Here is a 21230-nt window from a genome sequence, read left to right on the forward strand (position 1 = left end):
GTTCAGAGAACTTTATCTAGGTTGTGTTTTTCAATATTTCCTGTAGGTGGAAGATAATTAAGAGATGCACAGAGAAGCCAGTCTTACTCGCCCTGCCCATTTCTTATAGAGATGAAAAGTGTCCTTTCTTGGTGGAAAGTCAGGGAAACCTATTGAGATGGCAGCTCAGTGTGGACACTCCATGGACTAACCAATTGCTGTCACAAGCAACTGGAGTCTTCAAAAGCTGAATGTTCCACTTTGGCCAAGATCTGCCAGCTACTTTGTAAACTGGACAGTAGCATCGTCTCAGAAAGCCTGCCTTAAGCAGTTTGGTACAACTTATTGTAGCTTTAAGAACATAAAGGAGAGTCTGCTTGATCAGGCCAATGGCCCATCTAGTCCACTTCTCACAGTGGCCAAGCAGATGCCTGCAAGAAACCCTCAAGAAGACGCAGGCAAACCCTGCAAAGAAATCAGGAGGAATACTCATTGTTGTATAACCTCCTTGGGAAGATCAAAGGCTCAGTGAAGACCAGGCATGGTCTAACCTCCTCAGAAGCTTTGTGTAAGTCAGTGAGGACGAGTGCTCCACAAACAGGACATCTGGAAGCACTTTGGCCAACAGATCAATGCAGGCTGAAGGGGAAAGGACCAACTCACCATAAAGAACTGGCAGAGTGTGATGTGGGGGAAGATATTGTGAGCTTTGTTCTTCCCGCACAGTTGCTTCGACTGCTGCCAGAAGTCGGAGAGCTTCTGTGCTAAGGGGCCAGTGGGACGCAGGTAGAGGACGTACTCCCGAGGCAGGGGGTCATCGAGAAAGGGGTCGCATACGTGTGAAAACAGCCTGTAAGGAAAAACAGGGGGAAATGAACAGCCGTTGCAAGAGAGGAGAAACAAGTTTGGCAAATGAATGCAGTCAGAAAATATGACCAATACAGAGGCCAGGATGCAAAAAATATCAGTCTGGAGCGAGAAAGAAACAGTCAAGAATCTAAGAGTCTTGCATGCATTCCTGGGAAGAAAGGAGGATGCTTTATGCAAGGTCAGACTAAGGATCCATTTAAAGGGAAAGCTGTCTGCGGACAAACACTGGCTTCCTTAGCCTGAAAAGCGAGATGAGCACCACAACCCCACAGTCGCCTTTGACTGGACTTCACTGTCCAGGGGTTCCTTACCTTTAAAAAAAAAAAAATATAAGGATCCATTTACTTTAGTTTTGGCCACACTGGCTTGCTGCAATGACTCTCCAGGCTGTCAGTCATGTAAGTTAGCAAAAGCTTTATGGGAAATGATGTATAATGAGTTGAAAAAAATGCTGAAGATAACTTTTGTGATAAAACCAAAAGCTTTTCTTCTAGGTATAACTGGTGGAGAGGTACCCAATGAACAGAAAAAAACTGTTTATGTACACTACCACAGCTGTCTGAATGATTTATGCCCAAAGATGGAAAGAACAAACAGTTCCAACAAAAGAGGATTGGCAACTAAAATTGATGGAGTACATAGAAATGACAAAGCTTACCGCAAGAATAAGAAATCAAGATGAGAGACTTTTTAAAAGCAGAATGGGGAAAATTTATTGATTATTTGAAGATACATTATAAACAAATTAAAACGTTAGCAGGGTTGATATAAACATGTGCGTTAAGAGATAATTAAAGGGGAAGACGAAGGAAAATTAGTAAATAGGTTTGAATTGGATATGCAGTAATAAAAAGATATAAATTAAATAACCACAGAAAGGAGGGGAGGGAAGTTGTGGGAAATGCAAATTAAATTTGTAAAGGTTCTGTTTTTCTCGTTAAACGTGGTAAAATGTGAAAATGAAAAATAAAATTAATTTTTTTGAAAGGATTTCAGGCAGGGAATTAAACCTGGGACCTTCAGCCTGCAAAGGAAATGCTGAACCACTGAGCTCCAGCCCTTCATAGAGCACCAGAGCTCTCCAGATTCTTTGTCCTGAGGACAGCTCTTGGTGATATTTCAGAAGTTCTCCTTGCCAGCTTTCTAGAACAGATTTCAGGGGGTGCAGTGGGAAATGTGGTGGTGGTTCAGGAGCTCTGGGTTGTGGGTGAAAATCTCCCATACCCAGATGGAAGCTCTGCCCACGGCAGTTTGGCTGCAGCTCTTGATGTGGGGGCAGGCCATGCGCCTCCATGTATGGAAACAGCATTCCAATCGCCACGACTGACAGCGCTGCAGTGCAATGGCACCACACCATATGCTCTCCAGTGTCCCTGTTTACAAGGGACAGGACTGCCCCCCCCCCCCCCAGTTTCTGGAACATGTCCCTAGGAAAACACCATCTCCTAGTCTGTTCCTCCTTTTTGCCCTTGTGAAATGTCTTGTGAAAACCTGGTTACAGTGAGATCTAGGCTGCATCAACAGAAGTATACTGTCCAGATCGAGGGAAGTAATGGGACTACTCTATTCTGCCTTGGTCAGGCCCACACCTGGAGGGCTGTGTCCAGTTCTGGGCACCACAAATTAAGAAGGATATTGACAAGCTGGAACGTGTGCAGAGGAGGGTGACCAAGTTTGCACCGGGAGCTCCTGTAGTTCAGCAGCAGAGCATGCAGGGCACTCCAGGATCAACCCCCAGCATCGCCAGGCAGGATGGGGTGGGGAAAAAGAAAACAAAAAGGGCCCCTTCTGGAGACACTGGATAACTGCTGATGGTCAGTGTGGGCAATGATGAAGCCCACAGTCTGATACAAGGCATCTTAAAGGTAAAGGGACCCCTGACCATTAGGTCCAGTCATGGCTGACTCTGGGGTTGTGGCACTCATCTCGCTTGATCGGCCAAGGGAGCCGGCATACAGCTTACGGGTCATGTGGCCAGCATGACGAAGCCACTTCTGGCGAACCAGAGCAGTGCACGGAAATGCCATTTACCTTCCCGCCAGAGCGGTACCTATTTATCTACTTGCACTTTGACGTGCTTTCGAACTGCTAGGTGGGCAGGAGCAGGGACCGAGCAATGGGAGCTCACCCCGTCGCGGGGATTCGAACCGCCAACCTTCTGATCGGCAAGCCCTAGGCTCTGTGGTTTAACCCACAGCGCCAGCCACGTCCCTTGATGTGCACTCCTATTCCAAGTACTTTCTCCTGATACGGATATCAAAAATTTGATTTTTCAAGAGTGTAGAAGGTCATAATTCATACCAACCAGTCACAAGCTGCCTGGACGCTTCGGCCTCCTGTAGACGCCAGAGCTTTCTGCCTGCAGGAAAGGAAGGAAGGGAAGAAAGAAAGACCCACTGTCAGCACTCTCAGCTAGCACTAGATGGCAATCGCAGGGTGAAGTTGCTGCCGTTCCTTTGAACAAGTTAGCAACAGCTAGGGTGAAAGTTTGCCACCCTGATGATAATAATAATAATAATAATAATAATAATAATAATAATAATTTATTATTTATACCCTGCCCATCTGGCTGGGTTTCCCCAGCCACTCTGGGCAGCTTCCAAAATAATATTAAAATACTGTGATACATCAAACATTAAAAGCTTCCCTAAACAGGGCTGCCTTCAGATGTCTTCTAAAAGTCTGGTAGTTGTTGTTCTCTTTGACATCTGGTGGGAGGGCGTTCCACAGGGAGGGCGCCACCAGGATTCTCCCTCGGGAGGGAGCCAGGATTCTCCCTCGGATTATTTAAAATTTACCACCTTCAATCTATTTTCATTCCCCGATAAAGCAGAAGGGAGAGAAAAAAGACATTTGTGCTGCTTTCAACGAAATGTCCCCTCTCAGCTTGCGCTGAGATTCCTGACTGATTAACTGGGGAAGGCGAGTCCAGAAAGACTGAGAAACAGCTCATGCAGAAGTCTGCAGCTGCAGTTTAATGGCAGCACAGAGTTTTTGCTGGCTGCACTATCACAACGCCAGTAACTCTTACGGGAGGGGTAGGGGTAAAGAGGCAGCAGCGGGCGGCATGTGGAGAACTCTGAGACCAATTTCCAGCTTCCCAATTATTTTCCAGCTGCTGACTTCCTCTAAAAACAAAAACGGCCTTTGTTTTGTTTTGTTTTTTTTTGCAGTCAACACCGCAGGCTGTTTCAGAACTATTTTGCTGGCTGGTAATAGCAGCCATTTACTCTTTTATAGAGTCTCGCCTGAAGCCTGAACTACTGCGGTTGATTTATAAGCCCATCTTTCCTTGAAGGAGCTCAAGGTGGTGTGCATTGTCATATTCCAACCACCGCCCCTGCAATTTGTATCCTTGCAAGAGTGAAACAAATATCTCAAATTCCTGCTCAGCCATAGGTGGCCTTAGGACCAACACTCTCTCAGCCTAAGCTAGATCACACGGCTGTTGTGAAGTTAAAATGAGACAAAGGTAATAACTACACATACTGCCTCAGCACTGAGCTCCTTGGAGGAATTGGAGAATATAAAAAGTATAACAACAAAGAAGCAAACAGCTCCAAACACTTGCAGCTGTGTGTATGTGTATTTCCGTCAAGAATGAAAATGGAAAGGGATTAATCTTCCCTTGCTCTCTTTATCACAGTCCTGATCTAAATCTAAATCAAACCCCCAGCTTCTATTTAATTTAAGGAAGAAAAAACTGCAGAAGATCACGGATTGAATTCAAGTAGGTTCTACTCAGAGTAGGCTCACTGAAATTAATGAACCCACCACACATGGTACTTCTATTTTGCATCTAGTTGGGTCCTCAGTGACGGCACTGTGGTGCGAACACAAAGGCCACATTCACACCACGCATTTAAAGTGCTATGACGCCACTTTAAACAGGTATGGCTTGAACAAATCCTGAGAAGTGTAGTTTGTTCAGGGTCCTGACAGCTGTTAGGAGACCCCTCCCCACCCCCCACCCCATTCCAGAGCTGCAATTCTCCAAGTGGTTTAAGAGTCAAATCCCTCTTCCCAGGCAACTCTGGGTGTTGTAGCTCTGTGATGGTAGCAGGGGTCTCCTAAGAACTTTCAGCACCCTTAACACAACTACAGCTCCCTTGGTGATTTGGGGGAAGCTGTGACTGTTCAAAGTGTTATCATACTGCTTGAAATTTATGGTGAGAAGGTGGGCAATCTCTCTTTCTCTCCAAAGAGAGATGCAGCACACCCCCTCTAAGATTTGCAAGATATAGGCCTCTTCTTAGCCTCCACACTGACATCCTTTGCATTTATTTATTCATAAGATCTTTCCATATCTCCACACACACACCCTTTTTTATAGCTTACACATATGTAAGGCAAACCCCACCCACTCTCTCCAGCAAACAATGTTCCCTCTCTCTCAAGTTATCTGTGGCATCGAGCATCTATTTGCATTAAAAAGTTATTTCTGCCAAAGACCTTCCTGGCTTTAGCATATGCCAGTAATAGCATCACTAGGAGCAAACTAAGGGGAGTCAGGTAGGAGTTGGCTGGTTATTCTTTTTGACAGCCACCAGCCACTAACTGGCTCCCTCCAGTCTCCCAGCACTGAGTGGTACATGACAGAGCAGGAAAGACCTGCCACCTCAACCCACCCACAGTTTTTGCTGACTCACTCCATTGAAAAAGAGAAAATTCCTTAGGGAAACCCTGCCTTGAGCTCCCTGCTTTCCAGAGCAGTGGGAACATGTGATGGGTAGCAGTTTACTAAGCCTGCTTTCTTGCCAGGAAACACTATGGGAGCTAGGTAGCGCCTATTATTATTGTTTATTAAATTTATATTGCACTCTTCCTCTGAGGATCACAGGGCGGTTCACTGTACGAAACCACAAAAATACATAACTATACAAACAAACCAATAATCCCCACCCCTCACCGAAACTACACAAAGTTTAAAAGGCCATAAATTGTTTAAGTAACCAAAGGTCTGGGAGAAGAGGATTTTTTTTTCTTTTTGCCTGGCACCTAAAGATATGTAATGATATCTTTTCCAATACCTGTGTCATTATCAGATACCCAAACTCTTGTTTAGGCTTTTTTTGCCTTCAAAATAGTAGACACACACAGACAAAACAGCAGATACACGAAGATACAGTCATGGTTCCCCTCCCCTCCCCATAATTCTGGGAGCTGTTGTTTTGTTGGGGGGCTGAGAGTTGCTAGGAGACTCTTGCTCCCCCTCCCAGAGTGGTTTTGACATTCAATCCCTCTTACAGGGAGCTCTGGAAGGGGAAATGGGGGGGTCTCCTAAAAGCTCTCAGCGCCCTTAACTACAACTCCCAAACTCTTTGCAGGAAACCATGGCTGTTTAAAGTAACAACATAGTTCTTTAAATGCATGGTGTGAAAGTGGCTGCTCTCTGTTTCTAATTTTCTTCATATTGAATATATCAGACCATTTCATACACCAGGTTTGCTTTTGCCGGTTTGGAATAACTTGTTTTATTTTCACCTCAATCTTTCCCCTCATCACTTCTTTGGTATGTTGGGAGTTAAGGGATACAGGAAACACTGACTCCTTGCTCAACAAAAGCTGTAATGCAGTTCGCATCATTGATATGAGAGACAGAGAGAGAGAGAGAGAGAGAGAGAGAGAAATGGCCTCACTTGAGGCTTCTTGGCCCTAACCAATACTTGGGTGCGAGGCAACCTGCATACTCTGATCTCCCTGGAGAAAAGGGCAAGGCACACCCACAAACCCTCTGGCATTGGGCACCCCCCATTCCTTGCAAACCCACTTGCTCCTAAGGCAGGTGCCAGACGCTTCCAGCTCTCTGCATAAACCTCCAATGGAAAAAGCACATCCCCCTCGCACTATGTAATGTTCACGGCCACATAAAGGTTTTAGCTTCCCATACAGTCCATTACGGAGAGTAAGCAGTAACCACAAAGGATGTCCATTCAATACAGAGGTGCATGTCAATAAATGTGAAGGTATAATGGCAACATTTCCATTTACTTGAGAGGAAGCTATTGCAATAGGAAATGAGGCATTAGCTCTTAAGAAAAGCAACCAGACTGAATCGCTTCTCTGAATAAGTGGCATGACTCTTTACTGGAATGGTTATTAGTCTATTAGAAAAACATGAATGAATGTGTGTGTGTATACACATAGAGACATGCACACATACATAAGTACGCAAAGTTGTAGAATTTCTCATGTTATTTCCCCTAATGGATGCACACTTTCCCTTTTATATATGCATTATTATATACATATTTTGTTTGGAGAACTGCATTTCCAAATCTGGAGAAGTAGCACATTTTGAAGGATAACTTCTTTTTGGGCTATATATTGCTTGGGTTGGGGGGGAGGACGTGAAGTCCTCCAAATGTTGATAGACTACAACTCCCATCATTCCTTGCCAGTGGCCATGCTGACTGGATCTGATAGAAGTTGGAGTCCAAAATATCTGGAAGGCATCAGGTTGAGGAAAGCCAGAGGAGACTAACTTAGTTAATAACTAAAGCAATAAAAACATAAGAAGAGCCCTGCTGGATAAAGCAAATTAAGTAGTTAACTAGATGCCTTTGGAAGCAGTGAGCAAAAGAGCCCTCTTCCCTCCTGTGTTTTCCAGCAACTGGTATTGAGAAGAATTACTCCATCTGCCTCCATCTGTGGTGGAAAAACATAGCTATTGTGACTGGAGAACCCACTCACGGTTTTTATCTCCATGGATTTGTCTAATCAACTTAAGTTTCAACAGGTCTAGTCTAAGCACGACTGAATCTGGATCCAACCTGCTATGTGTGGTGATGGATGCCTTTTAAATTTTTGTTTGCATTTTATTGTTTTCAAATATCCATAAAGAAAACAACAACAACCAACTCTCCCACCCGCCCCTGACAGAAGCACCGAGTTTCAGCACATCAATCATTTCAAGTCATTCCATGAAATAAAACTACTGTTCCACAAGTCACCATGTGCCGCCGGAGGCCTATAAGAACATAAGCAGAGCCTGCTGGATCAGGCCAATGGCCCATCTAGTTCTGCAGCCTGTTCTCACATGGCCAACCGGATGCATTTGGAAAACGCACAAGCACGATTCAAGCACAAGAGCTCTTTCCCTTCCTACGGTTTCCAGCAACTGGTATTAAGAAACATTGCTTCCTCCGACCACGGAGGCAGAGTATAGCCTTCATGACTAGCAGAGACTGATAGCTTTCTCCTCCATGAGTTTGTCTAATCTTCTTTTAAAGCCACCAGTTTGGTGTTCCTCACTGGTTCCTGCAGGAGTGACTTCCATAGTTTAACTACCTCCTTGTTTCTGTCCTGAATTTGCTGACGTTAAGCTTCGTTGGGTGTATTCTATCATGCCACCTTTTACTCACCTCTTTTCTAAAAGAAAAAGTCCCAGATGTGACCAGCTTTCCTCATAAGGGAGTCATTCCAGCCCCTTGATCACTTTGGTTGCCCTCTGCTGAACATTTTCAAATTCTATGGTAGCCTATAGTCATGTTCTATTGATGCTACATATAAAATAAAGTTATGCCGAGCTGAATGAGAAGCATTAGATCTCTTGCCCAGTTCTCAGGAACATGCGTCGCCAACTTGTCCCCTGATATTAAATCCCACAGTTGTGAAATACAGACTTCAAATAGATCTGGATGTAAAGTCCTCCAAAGTCTTGCACTGGTAAGCCTTGCCACAGTCATTAGTTAAGCAATAAGATCTTTACGAGAAAGGTCTTGAGCAATAGCTGTGTGGTACAATAAAAGTTTGGGGCCTGAGTGTGCTTTGCAGACACTCACCCCAGCATATCAAAAACCCTTGTCCATGGTTCTGTAGATGCTGTCAGCCTGCACGAAACTGGCTTGTACATGAGGCACTGTAAACATCACATGCCATGCTGGAGGCAGTAAGGAGGATTGCCCCAAAGGCATTCCTATGCATCTCTGGACCATGTCCAAACATAGCAGCCAGTGTGGTGTAGTGGTTAGAGTGTTGGACTAGGATCCGGGAGACCAGGGTTCAAATCCCTGCTTGACCATGCAGCTCACTGGGTGACCTTGAGTCAGTCAATGCCAATCAGCCTAACCTACAACACAGGGTTGTTGTGGGGATTAAACAAGGAGGGGGAGAACCGTATATGCCGCCTTGAGCTCCTTGGAGGAAAAAGTGGGATATAAATACAACAAAGAAATCAATAAACAAACAAGCTGTGAAAGGCTGAATTTTACACACTCTAGAACAGCGGTTCTCAACCTGTGGGTCCCCAGATGTTGTTGGACTACAACTCCCATCATCCCTGAGCTCTGGCCTTGCTAACTAGGGGTGATGGGAGTTGTAGTTCAACAACATCTGGGGACCCACAGGTTGAGAAAGGCTGCTCTAGAAACTGCATTTAATGGTGTTGTGGTTTGCCTTATGATGGAAGGTACTTGAGTTCCCTACTCAGCCATGAAAGCAATTGGGTGACCTGGGGTAGTTTCCCTCTCTCCCCCTCTCTTTCAGCCTAGCTGAGGAGCTACTGAAGGGTAGAAGAACAGCCACATACACTGCCTTGGAGGAAAAGCACAATAAATTAGGCTTTGTTCCCAGGATATGGTCTGAAGACGCACGGGGTGTATTGCACAAGGATTTCTGTTTGCACAATGGGACCATCTCCTCCCCCTGTGCGCAACCTGTATCCTCCCCTACAACTGTTCCAGAGGGTTGGGGGAATTCATGGAACAGATTTAGAAGGCGCATGGAAGGAGGAAGAGGGGGAGAATGTTCCATTGTGCAAGCAGAACTCCTTATGCTGACAGAACAGTCACGTGCCACTACAATGCCTGCAATCCATGATGTCACAACTTTGCTGCAGTTAAGCTGGTCTGGGGTTTAGTAGGTGCCTGGGTGGGAGACCATGTGGTGCTGCTTTGAAGATAGGTGGGACAGACTATCTTTTTTAAAAATATTTTTTAAAACAAGATTGGCAAATACAGCAAACAAAAAAAAAATCACACTAAAATACATAATAAGAATGCCACAGATGCAAGAAGAGTAAAAAATACAAGATAAAAAAGAAGCTAAAGAAAGAATGAATAGTGTAAGACATATCCCATGGTGGGATACAAAGTTCGTATTTATACAAAATATATCAAGTATTCATAAACACTGCCATGAAAAAAACCCATATTTAATAGGAATGCACCAACCATGAAATTGTAAATCACAAACAGTCCCCAAACAGATGCAAAATCTGAGAGGTCTGCATGGCCCCTGGCGGCACGTATATTATGGATCAGTTTTTCAGAGATTGCAATAAACCACAGAATGCGCCCCTTTCATTCTTGAGCAATCACAAAACGACTGGCGATGAGCAGATATATAATTAATCGTTGACAAATAAGATCAGCATTAGCACCCACCACAAATGGGTAGAAGCGTAACTTGGGGTCTAACGTGACCTATTTCAAGAGGCACAAACCCACACGCAATACAAGAAAGAGAAAAAACAAACAAACATGGAGCTCACTTCTTTGCCAAAGATGCTCCAGCAGCAATGCACAAGCTGGAGAAGCAATGGAAAGAGAGAGAGAGAGAGATGTTGGGGGAGGGCTATAGGATACGTTGACTCTGCTGGGCGCTCAATATTTCGGTTACGTAACCTCTTGCAGGCTGAAGATCGCTGTGTCTGCTGCAGAGGCTCCCTGTCTCCTCCGCACATGTGTGCCAGCCTTTAATCTCCTGCTTGGCTGGCTCCTTAAATCAAAAGCGTGGATGGGAAGCACAGCGGTCTCATTTAAAGGATAAAAAATGCAATGGGAAAGATAACCAGAAAAATGTGCTGTCTGGTTTACCCCGCTGCCTGCCCCCCTCTCAAAGGGGTCTGTTGCTGCTGCCTGACATGAGATCATTAACCCACATGGCCTTGAGGAAAAGGCAGGGGACATTCTAAGAATACAGATAATCAGAAGTTTGGATAAAACTAGAAGGCTGCTTTGAGAGCTTCAAGGACACGGAATTACAGGGGCAGGGGAAATGCGCCATCAATTAGCACAGAGATGGATAAACTCACTCCCCTTCCCCCAGCTCAGGTCTCAGAAGTGCCGATTTGCTACAGACCACATGGAATCCATGTGGGTCATGGCACAGGGGCTGTTCCAAGGGGGACAGGAGCCATTCGGGCTCTCTGTGTGAGGCACATGCTGACTTCTTTCAAATGATCTCAGCATGTTTTTTTAAACCAACATTAATATTGCATATATTATATATATATATTTGAATTTACAGACTGCATTGTTAGGAGCACACTTATAAACAGAAGACAGAATACGCTGAGGGGCTCCTCACTTCCATTGCAGGGATGTAAGGCAAAGAAGGGGCAACTAGGATGGTGCTGTTTTTGTAATTAAAATAAAACGAAAGGAAAATAAAGAAAGGAGAGAGTGGGAATGCAGTTGGAGGTTTCAAATACACTTGCAAGCGCACCATCTGGAGCTGCAGTGATAGCCAGGAAAGGAAATGGCTGTCGTGTTGATTTGAAATAAATAAGTTTCTCTCCCTATGTTGGAAGACAAATAGGATATGCACACGGCCTGCTCCCCTCCTGTTTTCTATGTAAAAGCGGGAGGGAGGCTGGAATCAAAACCCCTCTTTCTGTTCTCTGAAACCACAAATGGTGGGAAGTTCTCAAAAAAAATTCTCATTAAGGTCTCTTTTGGGTCACGGGTAGTGAAGGGGCACTTGCTCACTCCTGAGTAAGACGAACAATGGATCAATCATCCACCATAAGAGGAACCCCGCTGGATGAGGCCAATGCCCCACCTAATCCAACATCCTGTTCTCAAAGTGGCCCACCGTATACCTGTGGGAAACCTGTAAGCAGGACCTGAGCAGAAGAGCACTCTGCCCTTCTGTGGCTTCCTGCAGTTGATACTCAGAAGCGACTATGGAGGAGACCATGACAGATTAGGCTCCTCCCAGACCAATTCCTACCACATTCCCCCTTTAACTGTGTACATAAGAAGAGCCCAGCTGAACCAGACCAAGGGCACACCTAATACAACACCCTGTTTTCACAGTGGCCAATAGGAAGCTCTAAAGCAGGACCGTTTCAGTTCTGTTTCAGATATCTCCAGTCAAGATTGTTATTTCTTTTCTCTTTTAAAAAACTTCTTCAATACAAACACATCACATCAACCCAACAAGGGACACGTTTCGTCCTAAAAATGGTGGTGTTAAGATTTTCTCCCCTCTCATGGTTTTAAAAATGGATGTCTGGGGGCTGGTACTGGTTGCCCAACAAGCCAAGAGACCTGCCGTTCTGGGGAACTTGGTTGCAGGGCTCTCCCTGGGTCATTCTCCCAAATTATAAGCAGAGATCTTGACACACTGTATGGCTGCACCAAGCAGCAGCCCTGTGGCTTCAGTGAGGTCTGAACCATCCTGCCCAACATGTTTCTGAGACTCTACTTTCGGTTCATACAAGGAGGAAGAGGCTCCCATGGCTTAAAGGGGAAGATGCTGGTGGCGATAAAAAGAGACAGCTCACATTTCATCCACACATCACTTTAAACCAGGCCCATCCAACTCCCAAGAGACTGCGATCTACTCCCAGTATAAAAAAAACCCCTGGAAGTGATCTACCCATTGTCATTGAGGATTGACCAGAGTTGTTGAGCTTTTTTGGGGGGGAGGGATTGAGCAAAGTTGTTTAGCTTTTTTTAAGGGGGGATGACATAAAGCGCTCACCTATAATCCACCGCTAACAAACACACACAGCGCTAAAGCCAACCATTGTATTCCCAATCGCCAACATGAAACACCAAACGCCGCCTACTTGATGCGATGGAGGGACAGACAGAGGGGGGCACTGATTTAATCCCACGATTAATAAGGATCCCATGATCGACCAGGATCACCCAGGGATCTACCTGTCGATCGTGGTCGACCGGTTGAACATGTCTGCTTTAAACCTTAGGTAAGGCAGACCATGGTTTAAATGCAGCAGGATGGTGCACACTGCTGAAACCATGGGGCCTGGGCTCCAGCCTTTCTATTAGCTGCAGTGAACCTCAGAAAACCAGTTGCTGGGAATTGCAGCAGGGCAGCGTGTTGGTTGTGCTCATGTCCTGCTTGTGGTCTCCCCACAGGGATCTGGTTGGCCAACCTGAGAACAGAAAGCTGGACGAGATGGGCCACTGGCCTGATCCTGCAGCCTCTTATTTATTTACGAGCTAAGCCATGGTTTGGTTTAATGCAGGGGTCCCATGGACCCCCGCCACCCGCTCGGCCAGCTCCCATGCGCTGCGCTAAACCGGTGCAGAGCAGAGAGGGGACTGCCTTCTGCGACACTGGCCAGCTTCCCATTGGCTGCAGGAAGCTCCTGCAGCCAATGGGAAGCTGCACACGCCTCCTCCGCACCGGAAGGAGCGCCGGAAATAACGTTTGCACATGCGTGCATGCACACGCGCACACATACTCCGGCCCACCGCAGTGTCTGCCGGACCGTAAACCGGCCCAAGCCACAAAAACTTTGCCGACCCTTGGTTTAGTGCAATGTCCAAACCTGGGCTTGTAGTTTGTTTCTCTCTCTATAAAACAAAAAACGAAACATCACAAGCTGTAACCAAGGTTCATTCTTGTTTTCCTGCTCATGGTTGGCATGGAGAAAAACAAACCATGAGCCTAGGTTCAGGTGTAATGCTAAGCTAATCCATGGCTCAGCTCCCAGCAGCAGGAGCAGGGGAGGAGCGCAATGCCCACAATTTCAGCTGGGTGCACAACCACGCACCTTTAAACCATTGTTTGGTTTAGTTATTGTTTAAAGTGCCATGCGAACAAGGCCTTTAAATGTCTTGGCACTATGGACTGTGAATGGCAGGTGTGAGTGCTTAAGCAGAGGCCCACTCATTCAAGAACATGCATATCCTGCCTCCCCAACCATTTGATGCCATTTACAAAACACTCTTAACATTCATAAAAGTAAAAGAGGGGCAGTGGAAGCTGGGTGAGAAAAGGCATATTTGAGAGTCGGTTATAATGACAGCTCAGATTGCAACAGCTTGCCTAAACAAAGAGTCAAACTGCAAGGGTGGAGAAAGGGGGTGTGGGGAAGAGATCTCTATCTTTTCCTCTTACACAAGTGTGGGGGGGAGGAGGGGGGAGTGATTTTGAAAGGGAAAATCCCAAGCTTCTGCCATTCCTCTTTACAGCCTCCAGTGGCTGTTTATTCAGTACGTGCCTTTTTGTATCGCCATCATATTATACTGAGTTGTATCCTGCCTCTTCCCCAGACAAGGACTCAAGGCATCTTACACAAATTAAAACAACACAGATAAAAACGCAAGAAAGCTAAAAACGTAAAAAGACAACAGTTTAAAAGTAATCAAACTATAATAGAATTAAAACAATACAGTGGTACCTCGGGTTAAGAACTTAATTCTTTCCGGACATCTGTTCTTAACCTGAAACTGGTCTTAACCTGAAGCACCACTTTAGCTAATGGGGCCTCCTGCTGCTGCCGGAGCACAATTTCTGTTCTCATCCTGAAGCAAAGTTTTTAACCTAAGGTACTATTTCTGGGTTAGCGGAATCTGTAACCTGAAGAGTCTGTAACTGAAGCGTCTTGTAACCCGAGGTACCACTGTATAAGAAACAGGTCTATTAAAATACAGGTAGTAAAAACAGCACAGCACTATTTAAAAGCCCAGCACTATTTAAAAAAGCAAAAACAAACAAACCAGTCCCCGAAGTCCTGTTGGAATAAAATAGGCGTCACCTACCAGAAGAAGGACAATGAGGAGGAAGCCAGCCCAGCTTCTCTACAGAGAGAATTTCAAAGTCTGGGAGCAGCCACCAAGAAGTGAGCCTTTACATTTATTGTTTAAAGGGGGGGGGGGTTAAGCTGCCACATCTCTTCTGGAATCTGAATCTACAGTCCCGGGGGTGCTATGGAAGAGACCCTGTTTCTTCACATCATCATCCTGATCTCCTGGATGATGGAGTTCTGAACATCTACCCGATGTCTTCATTAGATACAGTGGGGTGTTCAAGCAAAGAGCAGCAGCATCTAGTCTCATCAGCTGGTCATGTAAACGCATGCACACCATGCACAGTTGGTGCATACGATTCTCTCACTGCTTAAACTGAGATACGGTTTCATACCGTGTTTATAGCAAAGCATGGAGTTTCAGCTGGAGTTATAAAACCGGAGGATTAAAACAGGAACAGTGTACTCTGCCTGGAAGCAGAAGACCAGAGTGGAATTTGGGTGAGAGAAGCCCCTGCTGATGAGCCACTCCCAACAGATGGTAGAGGGAGAAGGACCATGGCCAGAGGCCCTGATCCCAACACCTCTGCCCCACTGGATATGCAGTATTGCAGACCGCATGGAAGCCCCCATCCCAGAGGCGCCATCTTCTTAAGGGGATTGAGGGGGCCCATGTGGGCCAAAACTGCCTCAGCCCCTAGGAGATGGTGCACCTGCCCCATCCACAGAGGCTCCCTTCAGCAAACATGCAGATGTGGTCCCCAACACATTCAAGAGACATAAGAAGGCCTCATCTGCACAGCCCCCAAGAGATTACAGAACTCGTCTTAATCAAAAGAATTCCAGTCAAAATCCTTGACACTGATGGGCAGTCAGATTGAGCTAGGGTGACCACATTTGGTAAAAATATCCCAGAGGGAAGTTAGAGATTGGCTGCTGAAAAGGCAAAGCTGAGAGACTGGGTGGGTGGGAAAGGGAAGTGTTCACACAGCAAGAAGGAAGTAGAAGATCCGAGGAATGAGGAAGGAAGGTAATTGTACAAATGTCGCTATGTCCAAGGGTAATACATGGTTTGTCCTAGTGGAACCTTTCAGCTTCATGGTGCTTTTGGTTCCCCCAGATCTCCTATTCATGAAGCTGTCATCTGTGCATGCCTGCCCATCTAAGCATGTGCAATGACTGAACAGCACCATTTGAATTGACATGGACTGTGGCTAATGTGGTGTGAACGTGGCTTCGAAAAGTAGAAGTGGGAGAGCGCTGGATGCAGAGGAAGCAGTAATGGGAACAAACCCTGACTAAGGATGCTCTTGGGTGACCTTGCGGATGAAGCCACCTTAATGCCAAGGCAGCCCACTTGTTCATACGGTTCAGGAATGGGGAACCTGTGGTCCTCCAGTTGGTGGTGGACTCCAACTCCCATCAGCCCCAGCCAGCATGACCAAGAGTCAGGAACTTGTAGTCCAATGCCACCAGGAGAGCCACAAGTCCTCCATCTCTGATCCAATCCAGTTGCTCCTGGAAGCAGCTCTCTGGGGTCTCTAGTAGACGTCCTGTTAGCCAAGACCACTGTAGCTGGAGATGACAAAGAGTGGTCCCAGGGTCACACATACCACCACACCAGCACTGCAGGCCCTCCCCAGGAGAGGTTCTCTCAGACGGTGCAAGCTAACAGCAGGCCAGCCAGGCCAGCATATGGAACAGAGCACTTTGAAGCAATGGTGGTGCAGGAAGTGGTCTGGGGATGATTCAGTGTCGAGCCTAATTCTTACCCTGACTCACAGCTGAATCGTTTGCCCCTCTTATAAAGATTCAAGGTGGGGGCAGAATCAGGAACTATCTTGCTAGGAGGAAGTTCTGTTCTCTGGAAGAGTCACAAAAGCAAGGCCAAAATGATTACACATCATGCTTTTCTGGAACTTATTTAAAGGACTTGGCATCACAGCAGGGATGGGGAGCCTGTGGTCCTCCAGATACTGCTGTGAAATGAGGCACATGGTCACCCTAATAGTTAGCCAGCCAAGACCCAAAGGATAGAGAAGAAGAGGAGGAGGAGGAGGAAGAGGAGGAGGAGGAGGAGGAGGAGGAGTTTGGATTTGATATCCTGCTTTACAGACCCGAAGGAGTCTCAAAGCGGCTAACATTCTCCTTTCCCTTCCTCCCCCACAACAAACACTCTGTGAGGTGAGTGGGGCTGAGAGACTTCAGAGAAGTGTGACTAGCCCGAGGTCACCCAGCAGCTGTGTGTGGAGGAGCGGAGACGCAAACCGGGTTCAGCAGATTACGAGTCTACCGCTCTTAACCACTACACCACACTGGCTCTCCACACTACACTGGAGGTACAGACTAAGGTCTGCATGGTTCTCGCCCAGCAGATAAGTTGCTCAGGACTGAAGATCCAACACTGAGGATGGGTGTTTATATGACTTAAGCTATATACGCATTCCTGTGTTCATCTGGCACACTGCCGCCACTGGTTTGGGAAACAGCGAACACAAAACATTAGCCACAATCCATATTGAACCTACCGTTTCTCATGAAATACAGCATCTTGGTGTGTTTTCCTCACCCAAACCAGCTTTGATCTGAATTGGTGTCACCTTTGATCCTGTAATCAGCTGATGGAGTGCTATAGGTCAGATGGGACCAGATACCTTTTGTACAATCAGCATTTGCGCGGGTGGCTTTTCAAAAGGAAATTGCAGGGACGCGCTCCCCTTTCCAACCAGGAATGCAGTGGGGAGAAAGTGGTGGCACAATCCTAAACCTGGAACCTTGCTTGCTAGGCTTAAACGCACATGGGATTGTCAAGTGAAATGGAGCAGAAATGCTCATAAAACTGAATTGTGTTCCCAGTGCCATAGAAACTCTCACAGAGCTACAGAATAGACTCAACCCCACCAGGCACATGGTAGTTAGTGGGACAGCCATGCTGAAGCCATTCACACCACACTGAATTCTAAGTGTGTCTTTATCATAAGAAGGCATGTGAGAAGTCACTCATTTTGCATTTTAATGCAAGCCATCCTAAATCCACACTTCCCGAATCATTTCGCAAATTGAAAGGCAGCTATTCTTCGAAACTTCACACTCCTCTGAATTTTGCAATGTAGTTCCCTAAGCAAAATGAGGGGAAAGACTGCAGAAAATAGAGGCACTGTACATTACTGGAAATGAATGACAGCAAAAGAATGATGTTAGGGAAAACTGGAGGGGGGGGTGTATTAAAGGAGGAATGCACACAAAACTATGCAGGAATTGTCATGCCTATTTTTTTTAAAAAAGATGCAAACTATGCAGAAATGGGGATGAACTGAATTAAACATTGGAAAAATGTGGAACTGAAATTGACATCCATCCATCTCAAATTGCAAGATGAGTGAAGATGGTCAGTCCTTAGCTGTACTAGGAAGATTAACTGGCCATAGTTGCAAACAGCTCAAACTTGCAGACAATGAGGGAGGGCAGACCTGCACCACATATTTAAATTCAGGTAGGTAGCCATGTTGGTCTGACGCAGTCGAAATATATTTTAAAAATTAAAAAATTGCCCAGTACCACCTTAGAGACCAGCTAAGTTTGTTCTCGGTATAAGTTTTCGTGTGCATGCACACATCTTCACATACCATGCACACGAAAGCTTATACCAAGAACAAACTTAGTTGGTCTCTAAGATGCTACTGGACAATATATTTACATATAATGACCATATATTTAAAGTACATTCAGTGTATATCTAAAGCACATGATTTCCCCAAAGATTGCTGTGAACTGTAGTTTCCCCCTCACACAGCCCCAATTCCTAGCACAGGTAACAAACTACACTTCCCAGAATAAGGACTGAGCTTCTGCACTCATCTGTTATTAACATTCCATGTAGTTTTAATTGTATGGTTTTATGGACTGTCATTGTAAACAGCTTTTTTCTCCACGAAAAGTGGAAGATAGACATTTTTTAATAAATAAATAAAAGGAATAAGAATCTTTCAATGAGAGATGGGCGGCTGTCAATTTCAGTTCCTCATCCCCCCCCCCCCCCGCAATCTTAAATTGATGTGCAGATCAGGCTTCCTGCAGAAAACCAGAGATTTCCCAAACATACTGCATGCCACTTAATTCACAGTTCTGCGGCTGCATCTTATAGTCCTCCTACTTGGGCCCTATTTATACAAGTCCTTTCACAAACACTGTAAAGACACACTTAATATGATTTCACTTCCCACCAATAATGCTGCAAATGAATTATATATTTTAAGAAAGAAAGCTGTGGGGGAATCTAAAAGGAAAGGAAAGAAAGGAGAACAGGAGGTGAACCTTGAAAAACACTGAGATGGAGCAAAGATTGCCATAAGAAAGGTCATAGAGTGATGCATTCTCAGCCAAGTGCTTTTCTGGTCTCATTAAAACCAGGAGGCGAGACTTAAATTGGGAAGGATGTGCTAATTGCTTACTCACGTGTCATCTTGTTGATATGAGAAGGGATGACTCACCCAGTAGTAAGGACTGTTCCAGGAGTCAGCAAAAAGCAAAAAGCAGACAAAGTCAAGCTCTGATTCAGAAGCAGGTTCTTCATTCACCAAGAGCATGGTTAGGCAAACCTAAATCAGGCCCACGGACGGTCCAGGAACCAGCGTGTTTTTACATGAGTAGAATGTGTCCTTTTATTTAAAATGCGTCTCTGGGGTATTTGTGGGGCATAGGAATTTGTTCATCCCATCCCAGCTTCACCCCATCCAGAAAGCATCTTCTTGCACTATCCTAACTGCAAGGGGATGCGGGTGGCGCTAAACTACTGAGCCTCTTGGGCTTGCCAACCGGAAGGTCAGCGGTTTGAATCCCCACGATGGGGTGAGCTCCCGTTGCTTGGTCCCAGCTCCAGCCAACCTAGCAGTTCGAAAGCACGCAAAAAAACGCTCAAGTAGATAAATAGGTACCACTCCGGCGGGAAGGTAAACGGCGTTTCCATGCGCTGCTCTGGTTTCGCCAGAAGCGGCTTAGTCATGCTGGCCACATGACCCGGAAAACTGTCTGCAGACAAATGTTGGTTCCCTCGGCCTGTAAAGCGAGATGAGCGCCGCAACCCCAGAGTCGTTCGCGACTGGACTTAACTGTCAGGGGTCCTTTACCTTTACCTTTACAGAAGGGGGTGGAACAGACAAATGGCTGTGCCAGCCTGGAGCTGGCAGAGTGATCAGGCTCAATGCTGTCACACTGACAGTGGTGCTGCTGATTTTGGATGCAGTGGATCCAGGGCCAGTCCAGCCCTTCAGTCTCACTGCCCTGTAATGCCCAGTTTTGGAGCATCTGCCACCCACACATTCAGCGGTCAGAAAGGAGAGCTCCATGTCAGCAGAGTGATACTGGCATCATTCCACAGGTGGAGGCTATCAGGGCTTGAACGAGGGACACTTCTACCCAATCCAAGCCACCCCTGACCCTGTACAAAGTAACTCATTATTGTTAACTAAATGAAACGCCTGCCGTTAGGACCGGTAATACAGTACCTGAAACAGTTAAAATAAGTTACAGTCCAAAGAACTGAGTGGGTCTTAAAATATTTCTCTCTCTCAGGTGTTTCTCAGCATACCATGCAAACTACAAAATGAAGGTGCCAGACACAGCTCTGTGGGGTAGAAATTCCACAGCCTGGGGGGTTGTCCTAATAATGCGTTGGAAAGAAGTATTTGATTCCTTCAATTCATTTCCTAATTTCAATAGATTTGTATCCTGCTTTGCTATACAAAGCAGCTCGTTGAAATTAGAAGCAGTAAAATGCAACACACCCACTCACCCCCATGATATCCAAACACAGAAACAAACACAGCATTGATAGATTATTATTTTAAAAATCCAGCCATAGAGGCCAAATGCTTGCTGTAAAAAGCAGGCAGTAACTGCCTGCCTGCCTGCCTGCCTGCCTGCCTGCCTGCCAGCCAGCCACCCACCCATCCATCCATCCATCCATCCATCAAAGAAGGAACCTGGGAGACATCTGCACATGCTCCGTGGCCACCACAAAAAAGGCCCTGTCCATCTGCACCCATCTAACACAGCCTTTCTCAACCGAGTGCCCTCAGGGTGTTTTGGACCACGACTGTCAACAGCCCCGTAAAGGGTTCTAATGTGGATCTTAATGCTCAGGCATGTTCAGATAAGACATTTCTTAAGGTTCTTTGCACCTATCCATTTTTAGTAACTTATTTATTGCTTTTTGCAGCTCACTGCGGGATTGAGCTACAAATTTGTATTTTGCAAATAAACCTTGGGCATTACTGGGGGCTATGCAATTGCCACACATCCCCTCTCTTTTTCGGAATAAAATATGTGAATCAATGAAGCAGTGTGCATGCTGCAGGAGCGAAGCAATTAATGCAGACATTTCCACAGAAATAGATTCATTTTTATTTTTTTTAATGAAAGAGAGATAAGCCCTCAAACGGCAGGGTATGCAATAACGCATTCTGAATCAGGCATGTTTTTTAAAAAATAAAAAGCAGTACCTTTAGGGATACAGGCAGAGGGAGATGTAATTTGGTTGCCATAGTACACTTCCTTTTGGCTCTGGAACAGAGGATGATGGCAGAAAGGTTTTTCTGTCTGAAATTATTCATGATGCAGACGGCTTTATGGTGCAAATCAGAACTTGTTT

General features: G+C 45.7%; 1 protein-coding gene across 2 annotated transcripts in view; it reads right to left on the reverse strand.

Moving 5' to 3' along the window:
- UBASH3B (ubiquitin associated and SH3 domain containing B) overlaps nt 1-21230 on the reverse strand; it is a 78021-nt gene that overhangs the window by 23843 nt on the left and 32948 nt on the right. For both annotated transcript variants that reach the window (XR_013979952.1, XM_080983501.1), the window contains exons 2-3: nt 3155-3208; nt 643-829 (exon numbers count right to left, since the gene is read on the reverse strand). Coding sequence is in view for 1 of the 2 variants with exons in the window: in XM_080983501.1 (XP_080839627.1) it covers nt 643-829; nt 3155-3208 (241 nt within the window). In the remaining variant the exon portion in view is untranslated. The remainder of the gene's footprint in view (nt 1-642; nt 830-3154; nt 3209-21230) is intronic.

Source organism: Podarcis pityusensis (assembly GCF_964106645.2).
Source record: "Podarcis pityusensis genome assembly, chromosome: 15".
NCBI classification, from domain to species: Eukaryota; Metazoa; Chordata; class Lepidosauria; order Squamata; family Lacertidae; genus Podarcis; species Podarcis pityusensis.